Source organism: Misgurnus anguillicaudatus, chromosome 17 (genome assembly GCF_027580225.2).
Source record: "Misgurnus anguillicaudatus chromosome 17, ASM2758022v2, whole genome shotgun sequence".
Taxonomy (NCBI): domain Eukaryota; kingdom Metazoa; phylum Chordata; class Actinopteri; order Cypriniformes; family Cobitidae; genus Misgurnus; species Misgurnus anguillicaudatus.
In genome coordinates, this window is record NC_073353.2 from 700,180 (window position 1) to 714,815 (window position 14,636).

Genomic DNA, 14,636 nt, shown 5'->3' on the forward strand with positions numbered 1-14,636 from the left:
ACTCATTAAAAAGCTAAAAGTCGTAGTTTTATTTTGAGTCATCTTTTAGCGATCAAGTTAAAGCCGTGTGGCAGCTAGCTTATCATGTTTGTCAAGAAGTCAGTTGGGGATGGTTGTCACATAGCTTGTGGGGTTGGTTGTCACATAAGAATATTGGACATGTAGACCTTTAAAGACTGTTTGTCTGTTTGTTTTTGTTTGCTGTTAAAATAAAATAAAACATTAAATAAAGAGGTTTTAACAAAAAAAAATATTTCATTTTATTTCTCAACACAGTAGACAATAGGCTTTATGCCCAGCTGCACTACTTCCTGAACTTCAGCCAGCTTCTTGTTTCCTGTCTGCCATTATTGGACAAACTGATTAATCCAGGTGTGCCTGACCTCAGTAGTCACAACAACAATAATCAGACACACCTGGACTAATCAGCCCGTCCAACAATGGCAGACCGGAAACAAGGAGCCGGCTGAAGTTCATAGTGCAGCTGGGCATCAAGCCTATTCAAGTAACTGATCACCCACTTTAATTCCATTGTTTAAACATAAGGGGCATTAATAACAACTATCATAGTGGTGAATTCATATTAAAACTTATTTGCCGTTTCTAGCTTAAAAAACTAAAAAGTTACACATTATCTTTTCAGATCCCAATTTATCACTGAAATCCTATTGAATCACTATAGGGACAACCAACCCCGGTCTCCCCTACTACAATCCAGAGCATCCCAAACATGCTCAATGGGCGACATGCCTGGTAAATGTGCTGGCCATGCAAGAACTGGGATGTTTTTAAGTTACAGGAATTGTGAACAAATCCTTGCAACATGGGGTCATGCATTATCATGCTGCAACATGAGGTGATGGTCGTGGATTAATGGCACAACATGGGCCTCAGGATCTTGTCATAGTATCTCTGTGCATTCATGTCAAATGTCATTAATAAAATGCACCTGTGTTTGTTGTCCATAGCATACGTCTGCCCATACCATAACAACACCAGGATCATGGGCCGCTCCGTCCACAACGTTGACATCAGCAAACCGCTTACCCACACAATGTCATACATGGTGTCTGCCATCTTTGCCTGGTACAGTGACAAGCAGGAATCCATTTATGAAGAGAACACCTTTCCAAAGTGCCAGATACCATTGAATGTGAGCATTTATCCACTCAAGTCAGTTACAAAGAAACGCCTTTGGAGACGGCTAATGGTAGAGAAATGAAGATTTATTTCACAGGCAACAGCTCTGGTGGACATTCCTGCAGTCAGCATGCCAATTGCATGCCCCCTCAAAACCTGCAACATCTGTGGCCTTGTGCTGTATGATTAAACTGCGCATTTTGGAGTGGCCTTTTATTGTGGCCAGCCTAAGGCACACCTGTGCTGTCTAAATAGCATCTTGATATGCCACAACTGTGAGGTAAATGGATTATCTCATAAAAATGGGGGCACAAACAAAAGTGTGGCATTGTGTTTGTTTTACAAAAAAAAAACTGTAGAACATGTTTTGAAAATATGTAAGGCATATGAAACAGAGGGATTTAAAGGAAGAATTTCAAGCAATAGGATGCAAGGAACTTACTATAGCCAACTTATTAAACAACGATCCAAAATCAGGAAGTCAAATGTATGCAGTTTTGAGATTTATTAGGAATAGTGGGTTATATAATAGGATATAGAAGATGTAGATCATTCCTTTCACACTCCATCACAGTAGGTGGCGGTATTTATTGAAAGAAAGAGATGAACTTTAATTGCTTAGTGGAACATTGCTGCAAATAAAATGATTGAAATCAAACAAGATCTGCACATATTAAAACATTATATTTTTTTAAAGCACATCGTTAAAAAATGTAGTCTATCCCACAATACATGTTGAATTTGGAATGTTCTTTGTATTAAAGGGACACTTCACCCATTTGCATTAAGCTTTGTATAGTTAGAACCCCAGTCATGGTTTTGAATGGTTGTGCATCATTTCCTCAGTTGCCGCTGAGACAGGAGAAATACAGATTTTAGTGTTGCACTTCCTTCTTTCAATGATGTAAAAATCGTCATTTTGCATCATCGAAAGCAGGAAGTCCAATATCTTTGTTGAGGGGGTGAGACTACAAACACCCCTTTCATCTGTCAAATAGGCACCAAATTCGAAATGTATGTTAAATTTCGACTACAAATATGACGCACTTTCAATAAAGTTTAATGTTTCTACGGGTGAAATGCTCCTTTAATTGTGCGCATTGCGCAGGTTGCTCTTGTATAAGAGGAGATGGTTGCAACAGACTTTTTGTATTATCTTACTATTATAAAGCTGTGATCTAATCTTGTTTACATGAAATAATGACAGCAATTTCAGGATCATCTTCAAGGAGAAAGAACCAAACAATCCAAGACCATGCCAAATCATCAACAATCAAATCCAACTACTCGAGTAATCCATGTACAAAGAACGGGCCCCAGAATAATAATGGTTAAATTCAGTGAAATCCATCATACTTTGTGAAAAGAGAGAATACGTGATTGTGACTGAAGCATGGTGCAAGCACAATACCGTATTTTTTTACCCAACTGTAAAGTCACAGCACTTTTATGTACTGTTATTAATTTCACTTTATTAACTTAAAGTGTTAAAACGGATATAATAATTGATAGAAGTTTATGACAATATGTATAAAGAATATGGATTTTAAAGGTCCAATAGACCCCTTTACGGTTCACGTCACAGGCGGTTCCCACTGCGCATGTCGGGGTCAGAAAAGTCATTACAGCAGATTGAGTTGCGTATTATTCGGTATCGTCAAAAATGCCTACTTACGTCGTGAGCTGTGAAAATCGCACCAGGTGTTCCGTTAAGTTTTCGCGATTCATGCAGAATCTCAAAAACAAAAAAATACAACATCTGCGTCTGCAAGCAATTAACATGCAGACTTGGACAATGCAAATATCAAAGAGGCTTGTGTTTGTAGTGCTCACTTCATTTCAGGTAAGTCATCATTTTTCAGCCCTGTTAGATTAAATTATAAAGCCTAAATGGTATGAACAGTTTGACCCCATGCTGCGCGCGCACCCGATAGTCATTCAATGTTTACAAACCTTGAAGGGGTCTATTTTTCCAGCTTTAGTTAGTTTGTAATGGTGCTGTTAGAGCATAAATAATACCTGCAAAATGATAAAGCTCAAAGTTCACTGTCAGGCGATAATTTTCTGTAATAGAATTTCCCTTACATAGCCTACAGCAAACGAGCGGTTTGTACTACAGTTCTCTACTTCTCGATTGAATGACATCAAAATGATGACTAAACTCCACCCAAAGGAATACGTCAGTCGCAAGCTAAGCTCCAATGGCTCTGGCTATGCTAAGCTGCTGTCGAATCACAACACACTAAACAAACTACACAATCAGAACTCGTTATGTATTTCTGAAGGAGGGACTTCATAGAACAAGAACACATCAGACTGTTTTTAGGACAGTTAAAACAGCACTATAGAGATAAGTAAATTGTGTGAAAAATAATGTTTTTTTACACACAAATCATAAACACATGTTATATTGTGCACCATAAAAACAATCATAACTTCAAAAACACAGGAAAACGAGACCTTTAACTAAATAAAAAATATAAATGTTTTTTCAATAATTCTCCCATTTTTTTGACACTTTGTACTCTGCAGGAATTTATGAAGATTTCCAGTTGCCTTATTATGATCAGGTGCCATCAGACCCATCAGTAGAGGATATGAGGAAGGTGGTGTCTGAACAGAAACTTCGCCCCAACATTCCTAATCAGTGGCAGAGCTGCGAGGTGGGTGCAAGAAATGTAGCATGAATGTGGCATCTGACAAAATGTAGCATTCATTTACACAAGAATTTCCCAAAGTAAAAACAAACAAACAAATTACGCACTGCCCCAAAATAGTCCCCTTGGTTACTTTCAATAGCAAGGGACTATTTTCAGGCCTGCTGCAGCCATGTTACAGCAGCAAAGTAATTGATTATTACTTGGACACAGAGTGTCTCTTTAATATAGCAGTTTCTCCAGTAGCGCCTCACTGCAGAACGCGATATCCAGATCCATGGGGTGGGTTTGGATTCAGATGTAGGGGGTAGCTCCAGCTGCATTTTGATTGGTCGTCGGTTTTACCACAAGACGCGTCACTCACGTTGTGGCTCTACCATTTCCGCATTGAGTTGTAACTAAAGTAAGTTAGAATTTTATTGATAAAAGCAAACGTTGGCAACCACTGGTTGCAACTCAGAGCCTTTTTACACCTGGTCACTTCATGTGTTTTCTCTGATCGGATAGCCATCTGATTTGTTAAAACATTTACATTTGGCCACATAAATACGTCTTGTGAAAATGGATAAGAATCTGATCTTCTTCTCCCACGGAAAATACACTCTTCATTACTCCGCCTTAAAAAACTTAAGACGACGTTTATGCAACAAAAGGCAGTACTTACTGTATGTCGTACTGTCTGTTGGGCAGGGGGTGCGCGTCTCCTTGCTCAGCATGAGCTGAAGCTCACAGTACAGTGCAGCAAGAGAGTGACAGCGCGGTGATTTCATGTACAGGTCTATGACGGGAAAAGCATTCACAAAACTCTCTTAAGGTTTTAATTCTTTGTTTAATATCATTCGAGTTTGTCATTAGACTCTTTTATTGGTTCTAGAAAGCTTTTTAACCCGCTGCCATTGCTCCATAAAGCAATAAACATGTCATGTTTGTTTGTTTGTCTCTTTGCCGGCTAACTTCCGGGTAACACGTTGGCGTTTGGGAGGAGTTATGCGCTGACAGATGTGGTTTCATTAACCAGATTGTCCAGTTTCGCCTGAAATGCATCCCAGACCACTTCCTGAAGTGGTTTAAGTGATAGGATTTAAATTTGTCTTGAAAACGTTTCGGATGGCATTTACACCTGGTCTTTTTACGATCGGATAACTATCTGATCAGAGAAAATGCATGATGTAACCAGGTGTAAAAAGTCCCTAATTGTGGGGGGACAACATCACAATATTGGAAAACATTGGGCCAGATTTACTAACAGCTTGCGCCACCACAAACCATAATTTTGTTGTTAAATAACGACTGTCGGGATTTATTAAAGACGGGCAGTGGATTATTAGCACTGAAAAGATGTGGACTAGTTATTGTTGCGACTGACCTTATTGCATATGCATTTCAAGGAGTTTCCCTTTTAGATGCAAAGGAGGAGATTATTTAAAAGATTCACGCAACGCGATTTACTAATTTGTGCGTGTGATATTACTGGTTTTTGCGTCATTATTTACAATGAAAAAAGGCATGTCTTAAATCATTTTGCACTTGAAATGGCTGAAATTGTAGCTGATAGAAGAGACATCAGAGAGCGTGTGGTACAATGCAGAGGATTGTTTTAACATGTAACAGTTTATTTGGAATACCAGAGGAACATCCCTTACGAAAATTAACCATGGTTTTCCTACAGTTAAGACCAAAAAACCATGGTTAGTGTAGTAAAACCATGGTTTTGCTCATGGTAATCAATTGACCAAAAAACCATGGTTACTACACTTTTACCACAATAAAACCATGGTTAATTTTCGTAAGGGATATTATTCAAAAATATTGTTTGCCAAGCCATTTTTGATTTGCTGGAGAAAATAAAAGAGGAGTCACTAGAAGTCGTCACACAATACCAGATGTTTCAAAGGTTATTGTAAACCTTCAGTTTTTAGTGTACTTTAGCTTTGTTATACTGTACCTGTGATGTCCATGGTGGAGTATCAGGTGTTAGTAGATGGTAAATCCACAACACATCAGCTTTGCTTATTTGCGACCCTGAACTAAATTGCCCTGCTCTTACTAGATTGCTTTGGTCATTATAAAAATCAGCTGTTGCGCCTATGTTTTTTGTAAATAACCCCCAGATATTACCACTCCCGTCTGTGCTTTTTTGGAATTGCGCTCTCACGCTAATTTACCCTGTTTAGTAAATGGCCCATTGTACAGACATTGTATAGAGTTTCACACTCATTGCTGCGGTTACGCTGGCCCAAAGTTAATTTCCCGTCTGTGCTATTTTATTGGTCTGGTTAGCGACTACCCTGCTGAAAAAAAAAAACAATAAAACCATTACAGAAAATTCTAATGGTTTTATTGGGAATTTTATTGGTTCTGATGGAATATAGCCCAAAACACACTACAGTGTATTGGTCTTTGTTGGTCTCTAATGGTATGTATTGGTTCTATGTATTGGTTCTAATGGAATATTGCCCAAAACACACTACAGTGTAGTGGTTTTAATGGTAAAAGCTAATGGTTCCTATTGGTATTTTAATGGAAACCATTAGAATTTTCTGTAATGGTTTTATTGTTTTTTCAGCAGGGTAAACTGACCTCTGGAACAAATTCCTTATGGAAAATAAAATGTTTGTTTAAACATTTGTTTATGTTGTTGCCGCTAAAATCATCTATAGGCCTACATTCACATACGTAGTAACCTTAGCCCAGTGTTTGTTGGTTAATACGCTTTAGCTATAATTTGAACTAAGGTAATTTATTTATTTTGCTTGTTATCAGAAGTAATCTACTTTTAAACTCCGTTGTTACTGATTCTTTGCAGAAATTTACTTTTGTTACAAACTTTTGTTTGTTTATATTGTTGCCGCTGAAAGCGTTCATACCAAGGGGCAACCTCTGATTTCTATTGTGAAGCCAACATGGAAGTGACTTAAACTGCAATTCTACGACTGGCTCCAAAAGGGGGTAAATCCCATAGACCCCTGCCCAAATTTACAGCAGAAATAAATGTGTTTACAGCCAAGTACAAAAAGTGCCCTTTATGACAACTGTGAGGGGGGTGAATTTTTTTGTAACTGATCTATTTAAATGATGTTAAGCCTTAGAGTTCTGCATAATTAAGGGCGTGACCACTTGAGTGACGGGTGAGCTGCCACTGCTGTCACTAGAGTCGAGCTAGGTGGGTGTGGTTTCTGCAACCAGCCACCTCAGCTTCCCGCCTCTTTACCCATTTTCAGTTTTCTGTGGGTGATGCGCGGTAACACGCTGCCAAGATGGTGACGGCAGGCTCAGCTAACTAATGGCTTCAAAAAACTCTTCACAAACCAGTGGGTGAGGTCACGGAGGTCACTACGCCCATATTTTTTACAGTCTATGGTGCAACAGAAATTTTGGAAGTGCAGCAAAAATGTAAAATATATGAAACATATTTTTTAAACAATCAGACATGAAAGCTGCCAGAAGTTACCATGCAGGAATACAGTTATAATACAACAGCAACATGACATATTTGATTATTAGTTAAAAGATGTTTTTATATCATGATCCAAAAGTAAGTTTATTCTGTGCTATTTGTTGTCATAAAAATTGACAAGTTTTGCATGTCTAAGAAATACAGTATATTGCAGTTTTTTTAAAACTTTTTTTTTATTGAATCAAACATATTCAACACTGTTTTTACATTAGCCAGGGGATGAAAGAGAAAAAAGAATTATATAAAAACATGGAAATACTTAATACATTTAGCAGCTTTCTTGTTTATCAGATTATAAATAGAATTTAAGTATTGCTTAATTTCTAATAGAAAAATATGGAATAATGGTTTATAATCTCCATATTTACACTTATGTATATTAAACTTTGCCAACAAAAGTAACATATTAATCAAATAATATTCCTTATGTAAGGAGATATCATAAGAGAAAAATCCAAATAAAATATTTTCAAAACAAAGTTTAAAGCTGGGCAAAATATGAAGTCTAACAAAAGAGCACAAATCTAACCAAAATTTTTTTGAATAAGGACAACTCCAAAACAAATGAAAAAAATGTTTCTGTATCTTTACCACAAAAAGTACAAAACATGTCAATGTCACATTTAAATCTATTTACAAGGAAATATTTACTGGGGTAACATTTATAAATGAGTTTATAAGAGATTTCTTTTACTTTATTTGTTAATAAATATTTGTGAGGCAATTTCCAAATTTTATGCCATATCAAACCATCAACACGGCTATTCCAAAAACTTATTATAGGAGGTCTAGATACAACATCCCTTTAGTATATTGCAGTTCCTCTAGCAGCTGTCACACATCATCACATCACACATTACATCAAAATTCACCAATTCAATTGTATCAAGGCCATGTATATATGTATTCCATTATTCCATTATTAATTCCATGTCCTTTGCCAAATGTTTCATTGCTCAAAGATTTCTTGTTTAACTTAAGTTGACATAACTTATCAAATTAAGTTAAACAATTTGTTAAAGTAACATAAAAATATATGTTGATTTTTATAAAAAAAATTTGTGTCAGCAATTTTATGCTGATATAGGTATAATATGCTCCCAGTTAAAGAATTACCTATGTTTGTTTGTTTTAAGGCACTGAGGGTTGTGGGTAAGATCATGCGGGAGTGCTGGTACATCAATCCATCAGCTCGCCTAACTGCACTACGTGTCAAGAAGACTTTATATCAGGTGACTGTGATCAAGGACATTAAAGAGTAAAGCACTGGCCTGTTGAAACATTTCAAATGGTTAGTCTGACATGCCAAAGAGTCCTGTAGTTCAGTAAGGAAACTACAGTTCCCGAAGTTGTACTGTTCCTGAAGCATTGGAATGGTTAATGAATAAGCGTCTGCTTTGTTCCGTAGCCTGTAGATGCCGTTAATTACATGTGTGAGGATAAATTATACTGCTACCTCAACCAATCCTGTAAGTGCCAAAAGCTTCAAGTTGCATGCTGGATTTGTAAGTGTTTTGCTAGGTGTTACCTATGAACATACAGTGGCGCTGAAGTATTTTCTGGATATATCAGTGGATACATTTCAAAATATCCTCTGCAAACAAAGGTTTTTCCTCAGAACTAAGGTCACTTTTCTGTTGATGTACGTTGTCAATTTCTACTCAAGTTTACACACGTTTACAAGTGTACTATCAGAATAACCATACAATAGTTCAAGTTTATAATTTGCCCCTGTTGTTTATTCCCACTTGTCCTATGCACTTGGTTTTATCATTTCAAACTTAATTTAACTTCATTCTGTGAAATGTTTTGCTGCAAAACAGTATGTGTGCTTTATTGAATGCCTGCTTTCAACATTTTAAAAATCATTCATACATTTTTAAGTGTTGCTTGAGTGTCCAAATATTGTTGAGCCATTGTATGTGTATATTGTCTATTTTATTAATCAAGAGTAGTAATGATGTATATTGAGACCCCAACTTTAGAAAGAGGAATACAAATATTTCTTATTTATAATTTAAAGCAACACTATGTAGTTTCCATGTAAAAATGACTTACAGCTCCCCCATGTGGTTGAAAAGCGCAACAGTGCCTGGTATCAGACACTCTTCTGCAGGCAGGGGGAGTGGCGGGGCTGTGTGCTCTACCCTCCACCGCCACTTTCAGAGTGTGCTTGTAGCAGCTAGGAGGCTGATCAGGTTGCAGCAACAGTACAATTTGTCCAGTTAAAAGTTGTTCTACTACTGAAATAATTTTAGAGACATTATTTAAAGGTAAAAAAAAAACTACATAGTGTTGCTTTAAAATATGTCAAAAACAATGTGTTGCTTTTTTAGTTTGACATCAAACATTAGGTTGATAAATCACAAGCACAGTGGATCGCATGCGGTTGTCATGCGCGTCTCGTCAGTAAAGCCGGTTCCTTAATTAGTAGTGGATCGCCATCACCTGCTTTCAGATGGAGCAGGAATTACTAAAGCCAATCGGGACAATTTCGGCTGCGTCCGAAAACTCAAGGCAGTGACTCGTTGCCTCGCTGCCTCATGAGGAAATGACTTCGGAGGCATGAAGGCAGCTCAGAGAAAGAATTTCGGACACACTTCAAAGGCAGCGTGTTTGAAATATAAACAGAGAGCGCCTTTGTGATAACTAATCACATATTTCAAAACTACAATTCTCGCTAGAAATGCATCTAAAAGGTGTAAAAAGTGAACATCTACCTTTATTTACACTAAATTTGTGCTCCAGGCGCTTCCTTGGCAGGCCATTTTATTTTTTCGAACTCGACCAGACTCGAATCACCTTCTTATTGTATGCCCAGGCATAGGTATCTCAGGAGACAGGAAGTAAACCTAACATTGAATTCGGACATGCCTTGATGCCTTCCTGCCCTGAAAAGCTGCCTCAGGAGACAGTAATTTAGAGTTTTCGGACGCAGCCTTCGCCTTTATTATCGCAGACTGTTTGCCTTCGATATGAATTTAATATAACCCAGCTTGTCAGTAAACTACAGCTTTGTGTGGTGATTGCTGCTCCATGTGGGAGCGGCTGATGGCGATTTACTGGGAATTTTATCAAGGAACCGGCTTTGCTGACGAGATGTGAATGGCTATCGCATGCGATATATTTTGCAGCCCTATCAAACATAGTGCAATTATGGTTTACCGTATAAGGAAATACTTTTTTTGGTTTTCTACTGAAGGATGATTTCATGTAAACCATGTTAATCCCTGTTACCGAATTTAAATGGAAGCAGTTAGTGTTTTGCAAATGTCCATGACAAACCCTGTCAATGTCATTTTTTGCCGCAAAATGAAGACAAGAACAGAGTACTCCAAAGCCTTTGAACCAGATGCTGTAAAGACATTCAGAATCTGAAATGTATGCCTGCTGGAATAATGTGTATATTTTGTACTATATTAATATGAAATGTGTTTTCAAATGGATTCTGTTGCACTATTGAAAGGTTTCAGGCTACTTGAAAAGCTAGGTAGACAGTTTCGTAGCAGTTTGCAATAGCAAGCTAGCTTTAAAGCGAAAAGTTTCATATTCCCCTCTGAGCTCTTTCCAAAGCCATACCTCTCATGTCAATTACCAGTTATTTACTATTAATGTAAGCTGGTTGTTTATATGCGCATTAAGTAGGGTGCATGAATTTATGCAAATACATTGTAAGGCAGGCAGGTACATTGCTCCTGAGACTTTCACACAATATTTTTTTAATATTTAAACCACTTTAATTATTAATAATATTAGTGAAGAGATTCCTTCAGATCATGAGATTATGAAAATCATAAAAATAAACTTTTCATTGAAGTGGCCCTAAACTTTTTAAAGGTGTAGTGTATGTCACACAGTGACGATTTCAAGGGGCGGAACCAAAAGTAGGGAAGATTGGTTCCGCCCGGAGGTGTTCCCACCCGGACGAGAGAGCGGAAACACCGGAACTTCCGGTAAACGCCGGGAGTCAAATCAAGCCGGATTTAACGCAGGTGTGAGTAATTAAATGTAGCGACTGGGGATTGGACGATGTGAAGAAGGCGTGGGATATAAAGAGAGCTTCAAACACGCAAAGTGGTTGTTGTTGTGTTGTGGTAGCAGTGCTGCAGTGTGGTCGGGTGTGCTGACAAACCGTTCCGGTGTACAGAGTAAAGGGCTGGGCGAAGTCACGTTGGATAGCGGCAGGGATTGATGTTTTCTGGACAAAGAAGCAGAGAAGGATACGGAGCACGGGGCTGAGTATATCATTCATTTTTGGATGTTTCCAAATGAAATAACCTGCATGCATCATCGATGTATTTGAGTGTTTGTCGAGGAAGACTTTCGGCCGTGGATTAAGTACAGAGTGAAGAGGATTTCGTCCGCTCTGAGGAGAAGGAAACAAGGAAGAGTATCGTTAACCACTGTGAGTACTTGGGGCATTGTACAGCGTGTTATTGTGGAAAGTACATCATTCAACGTGTGTGAGTCTTGAGCAACCAGGTTAGCGGCCCTACCACGGAGCAGAAGGGTGGGCGAGCCGGGAAGTATGGTGAGCAAAGGAATCTTATAAATACAAGGAGAAGGAACGAAGGGAAGAGCATCATCGTTCATTGTGAGTACTTGGATTATTATACAGAGAATTATTGTGGAAAGTGTGCTGCAACGTGTATTGTGAGTCTTCAGCAATCAGGTTAGCGGCCCTACCATGGAGCAGAGTGGTGGGAGAGCCGGGAAGAACGACCCAGGGAGAAGTAAGGAGCCGCGGCAGCGACGTACACCTATTGACCTCCCTTCTTGCAACGCCCAACCGGTCCCGGGGACAGTTCTAGGAAGCGGGGGACGACCTTATTTTGTGTGAGAAGTGCTGTGGGGGAGTCTGTGTCTTTGCTGTGAGTGTACACTTACATTTTGTGCAGTGTGATGCTGTGTTTACGCTGTCAGTAGCCCCCTTGACTGAACTTACCGTGGGAGAATGGGAGGCTGTGGAATTCGAGAAACAAAACTTTTAACATATGCTGCTTGTGACCCCTGTATTGACGTCCCTTTTTGGTGATTCTTTGGATTTGCATTGGCTCGGTGGAGGCGGTGGTGAAGTATACCGGCGACTGGTCTGTGTGAGTAAACAAAAAAACACCAAAACGTGCTTTATGTGTACGAAGAAAGAAACTGTACTGCTGTAAAGAGAGTAGTGTGGATTAACCTTACCTGTTACGGAGCCTCTTCAAAGGTGCGCCCCTGTCCATTTCTTGTGGCTGTAAGTGGAAGAGAGGAGAGGGAAGTGAAAGGGTCCCCTGAAGGACAAGAGGCCTCTGGGTAGGCTTGTGCCACAACGTTCTACTACACCAAGGTCTGTGAGTACACCTACCGACTGGTTACAGTGCAGTCGCCGTAAGTCCACCGTCCACGAGCTGTAAATGAAATTGAATTGCCTGTTTAATGCTAAAGATATTACCAGCTAAGAGAATGACTACACGAGACGTAGTTATTGATTATTACTTACCTCTGCTTTTTGCTACGAGCCGCCAGAGTGACCAACAAAAGTCCCAGTTACCTGTCAAAGTGATCCTCTGTGTTACAGCTATAAGCCTGCAGAAGGAGAGAGAGTCCGAGTCCAGCACCTGTGAAATACTTACCTTGCACACTGCTACGAGATACCTGGGTGAGAACAAAAGTCCCAGTTACCTGTCAAAGTGATCCTCTGTATTACAGCTATAAGCCTGCAGAAGGAGAGAGAGTCCGAGTCCAGCACCTGTGAAATACTTACCTTGCACACTGCTACGAGATACCTGGGTGAGAACAAAAGTCTCAGTTACCTGTCAAAGTGATCCTCTGTGTTGCAGCTATAAACCTGCAGAAAGAGAGAGAGTCCGAGTTCAGCACCTGTGAAGTACTTACCTTGCACACTGCTACGAGTTACCTGGGTGATAGAGAAACAAAGTCTTAGCCACTGTCAAGTAGTACTCTGTGTTTACAGTTGCACGTTTGCGGAAAGAGAGAGGGCGAGCCCAGTCGCCTGGGAGGACCTACCTTGCTCGAGCGCTATGACAGAGGCGAGGGACGGACTGCCCTGACGTGAGATAAGTGTCGGACAGTTACTGTACTGAACCCACCTGTAATATACTTTTCTTTTAATCTGCCTCCAGGAGAAGAGGAGGGCGCCACGGGATCAAGAAAACAAGGCGTAGGAGACCTGTTCCCCTGTCCCCGCCCCGCAGCGGTGCCTTGGATCCCTGGCACTTGGCACCTCTCCCTCTCCCCCTGTACGGCCCACCTGGAGGACAGAAGAGAAAACCTTTTAACCCCCCCCCTTTCCCCAAATTCTTTTAAGTAATTTAAATAAAGTTGCATTTTAATTGTATACTTACGCTTGTGTTGTCTGGTCATTGGGTTGGCTTTGGGACCTCCTCGAGGTGGAAACTAGGAAGGGGCGTGGCTTGTTACATCTGTGGTCCGCCTGACCTGTGACATGTACAGTATGTTATCTAGAACATTCTTGTATGTGACATCACTATTTAATAATATCAAATGAAAGGAACCTTTCTCAATGGCACTAACAAAAGGTGTTTAGGATGGGGTTTTCAGATGCATTAAATATACACAATTGGCAGATGCTTTTTATCCAAAGTAACTTACAGTGCATTTAAGCTATATGTTTTTTATCACTGTGTGTGTTCTTGGTGAATTAAACCTACACTGTAAATGTTTGCATTTTTGTCAAATAAACATATATTTTTGATGCTACTTTAACTTAACTAGTTGTTATAATTTATGTCAACTATTTACAGGTCAAAACTTAAATAGTTAACTTTATGCTGTTTTTTTCAGTGTATAGTAGCCTATGACATTTGCGCTCTTAATGCAATGCTCTACAAGTTGAGCTACAGGAGCAGTAGGAACATGAGCCTATGAAACATGTTATAATTTAGACTTAAACGCATATAATTCTTTAATAAGAGAAGGGTACATGGAGATGGGGTTTGTTTCCAGGCTGACACACTGAACTCAAACTTGTTAAGGAATATTCCTGTTAGGGATAAGCAATAGGGGAGACCAGGGCTGGTTGTCTCACGGGTTGGTTGTCACACTGCCTATTCCAGACATACTACATGGCACTGTGGTACAATTTTGATATCAATTTGTTAGCCTTTAATAGCTTACTCATTTGCACTTGAAATTTTGCTGAGCAGACACAAAACATTGAGTTTAGGAGACAATTTTTAATTTTTATGGGTCAGAGTAAATTTTTATGTTGGTGTTGTTTTTGTGTTGAGATCTTGTAGGATATTAGTCATTCAAAAACAAAACACTCATTAAAAAGCTAAAAGTAGTAGCTTTATTTTGAGTCATCTTTTAGCTATCAAGTTAAAGCCGTGTGGCAGCTAGCTTATCATGTTTGTCAA

The 14,636-nt window shown here is 39.2% G+C and overlaps 1 protein-coding gene across 2 annotated transcripts in view; it reads left to right on the top strand.

Moving 5' to 3' along the window:
• The window catches only part of acvr1c (activin A receptor type 1C), an 84,659-nt gene extending 75,944 nt beyond the window's left edge, over positions 1-8,715 (top strand). Inside the window, exons 8-9 of one of the 2 annotated variants that reach the window (XM_055214805.2) lie at positions 3,673-3,803; positions 8,391-8,715. In XM_055214805.2, the coding sequence (XP_055070780.2) occupies positions 3,673-3,803; positions 8,391-8,516 (257 nt within the window). In that variant the 3' untranslated portion in view covers positions 8,517-8,715. Of the gene's footprint in view, positions 1-968; positions 3,519-3,672; positions 3,804-8,390 lie in introns of those variants that run through there. The other variant, XM_055214806.2, reaches the window with a different exon arrangement.
• The last annotated feature ends 5,921 nt before the right edge of the window (positions 8,716-14,636 follow it).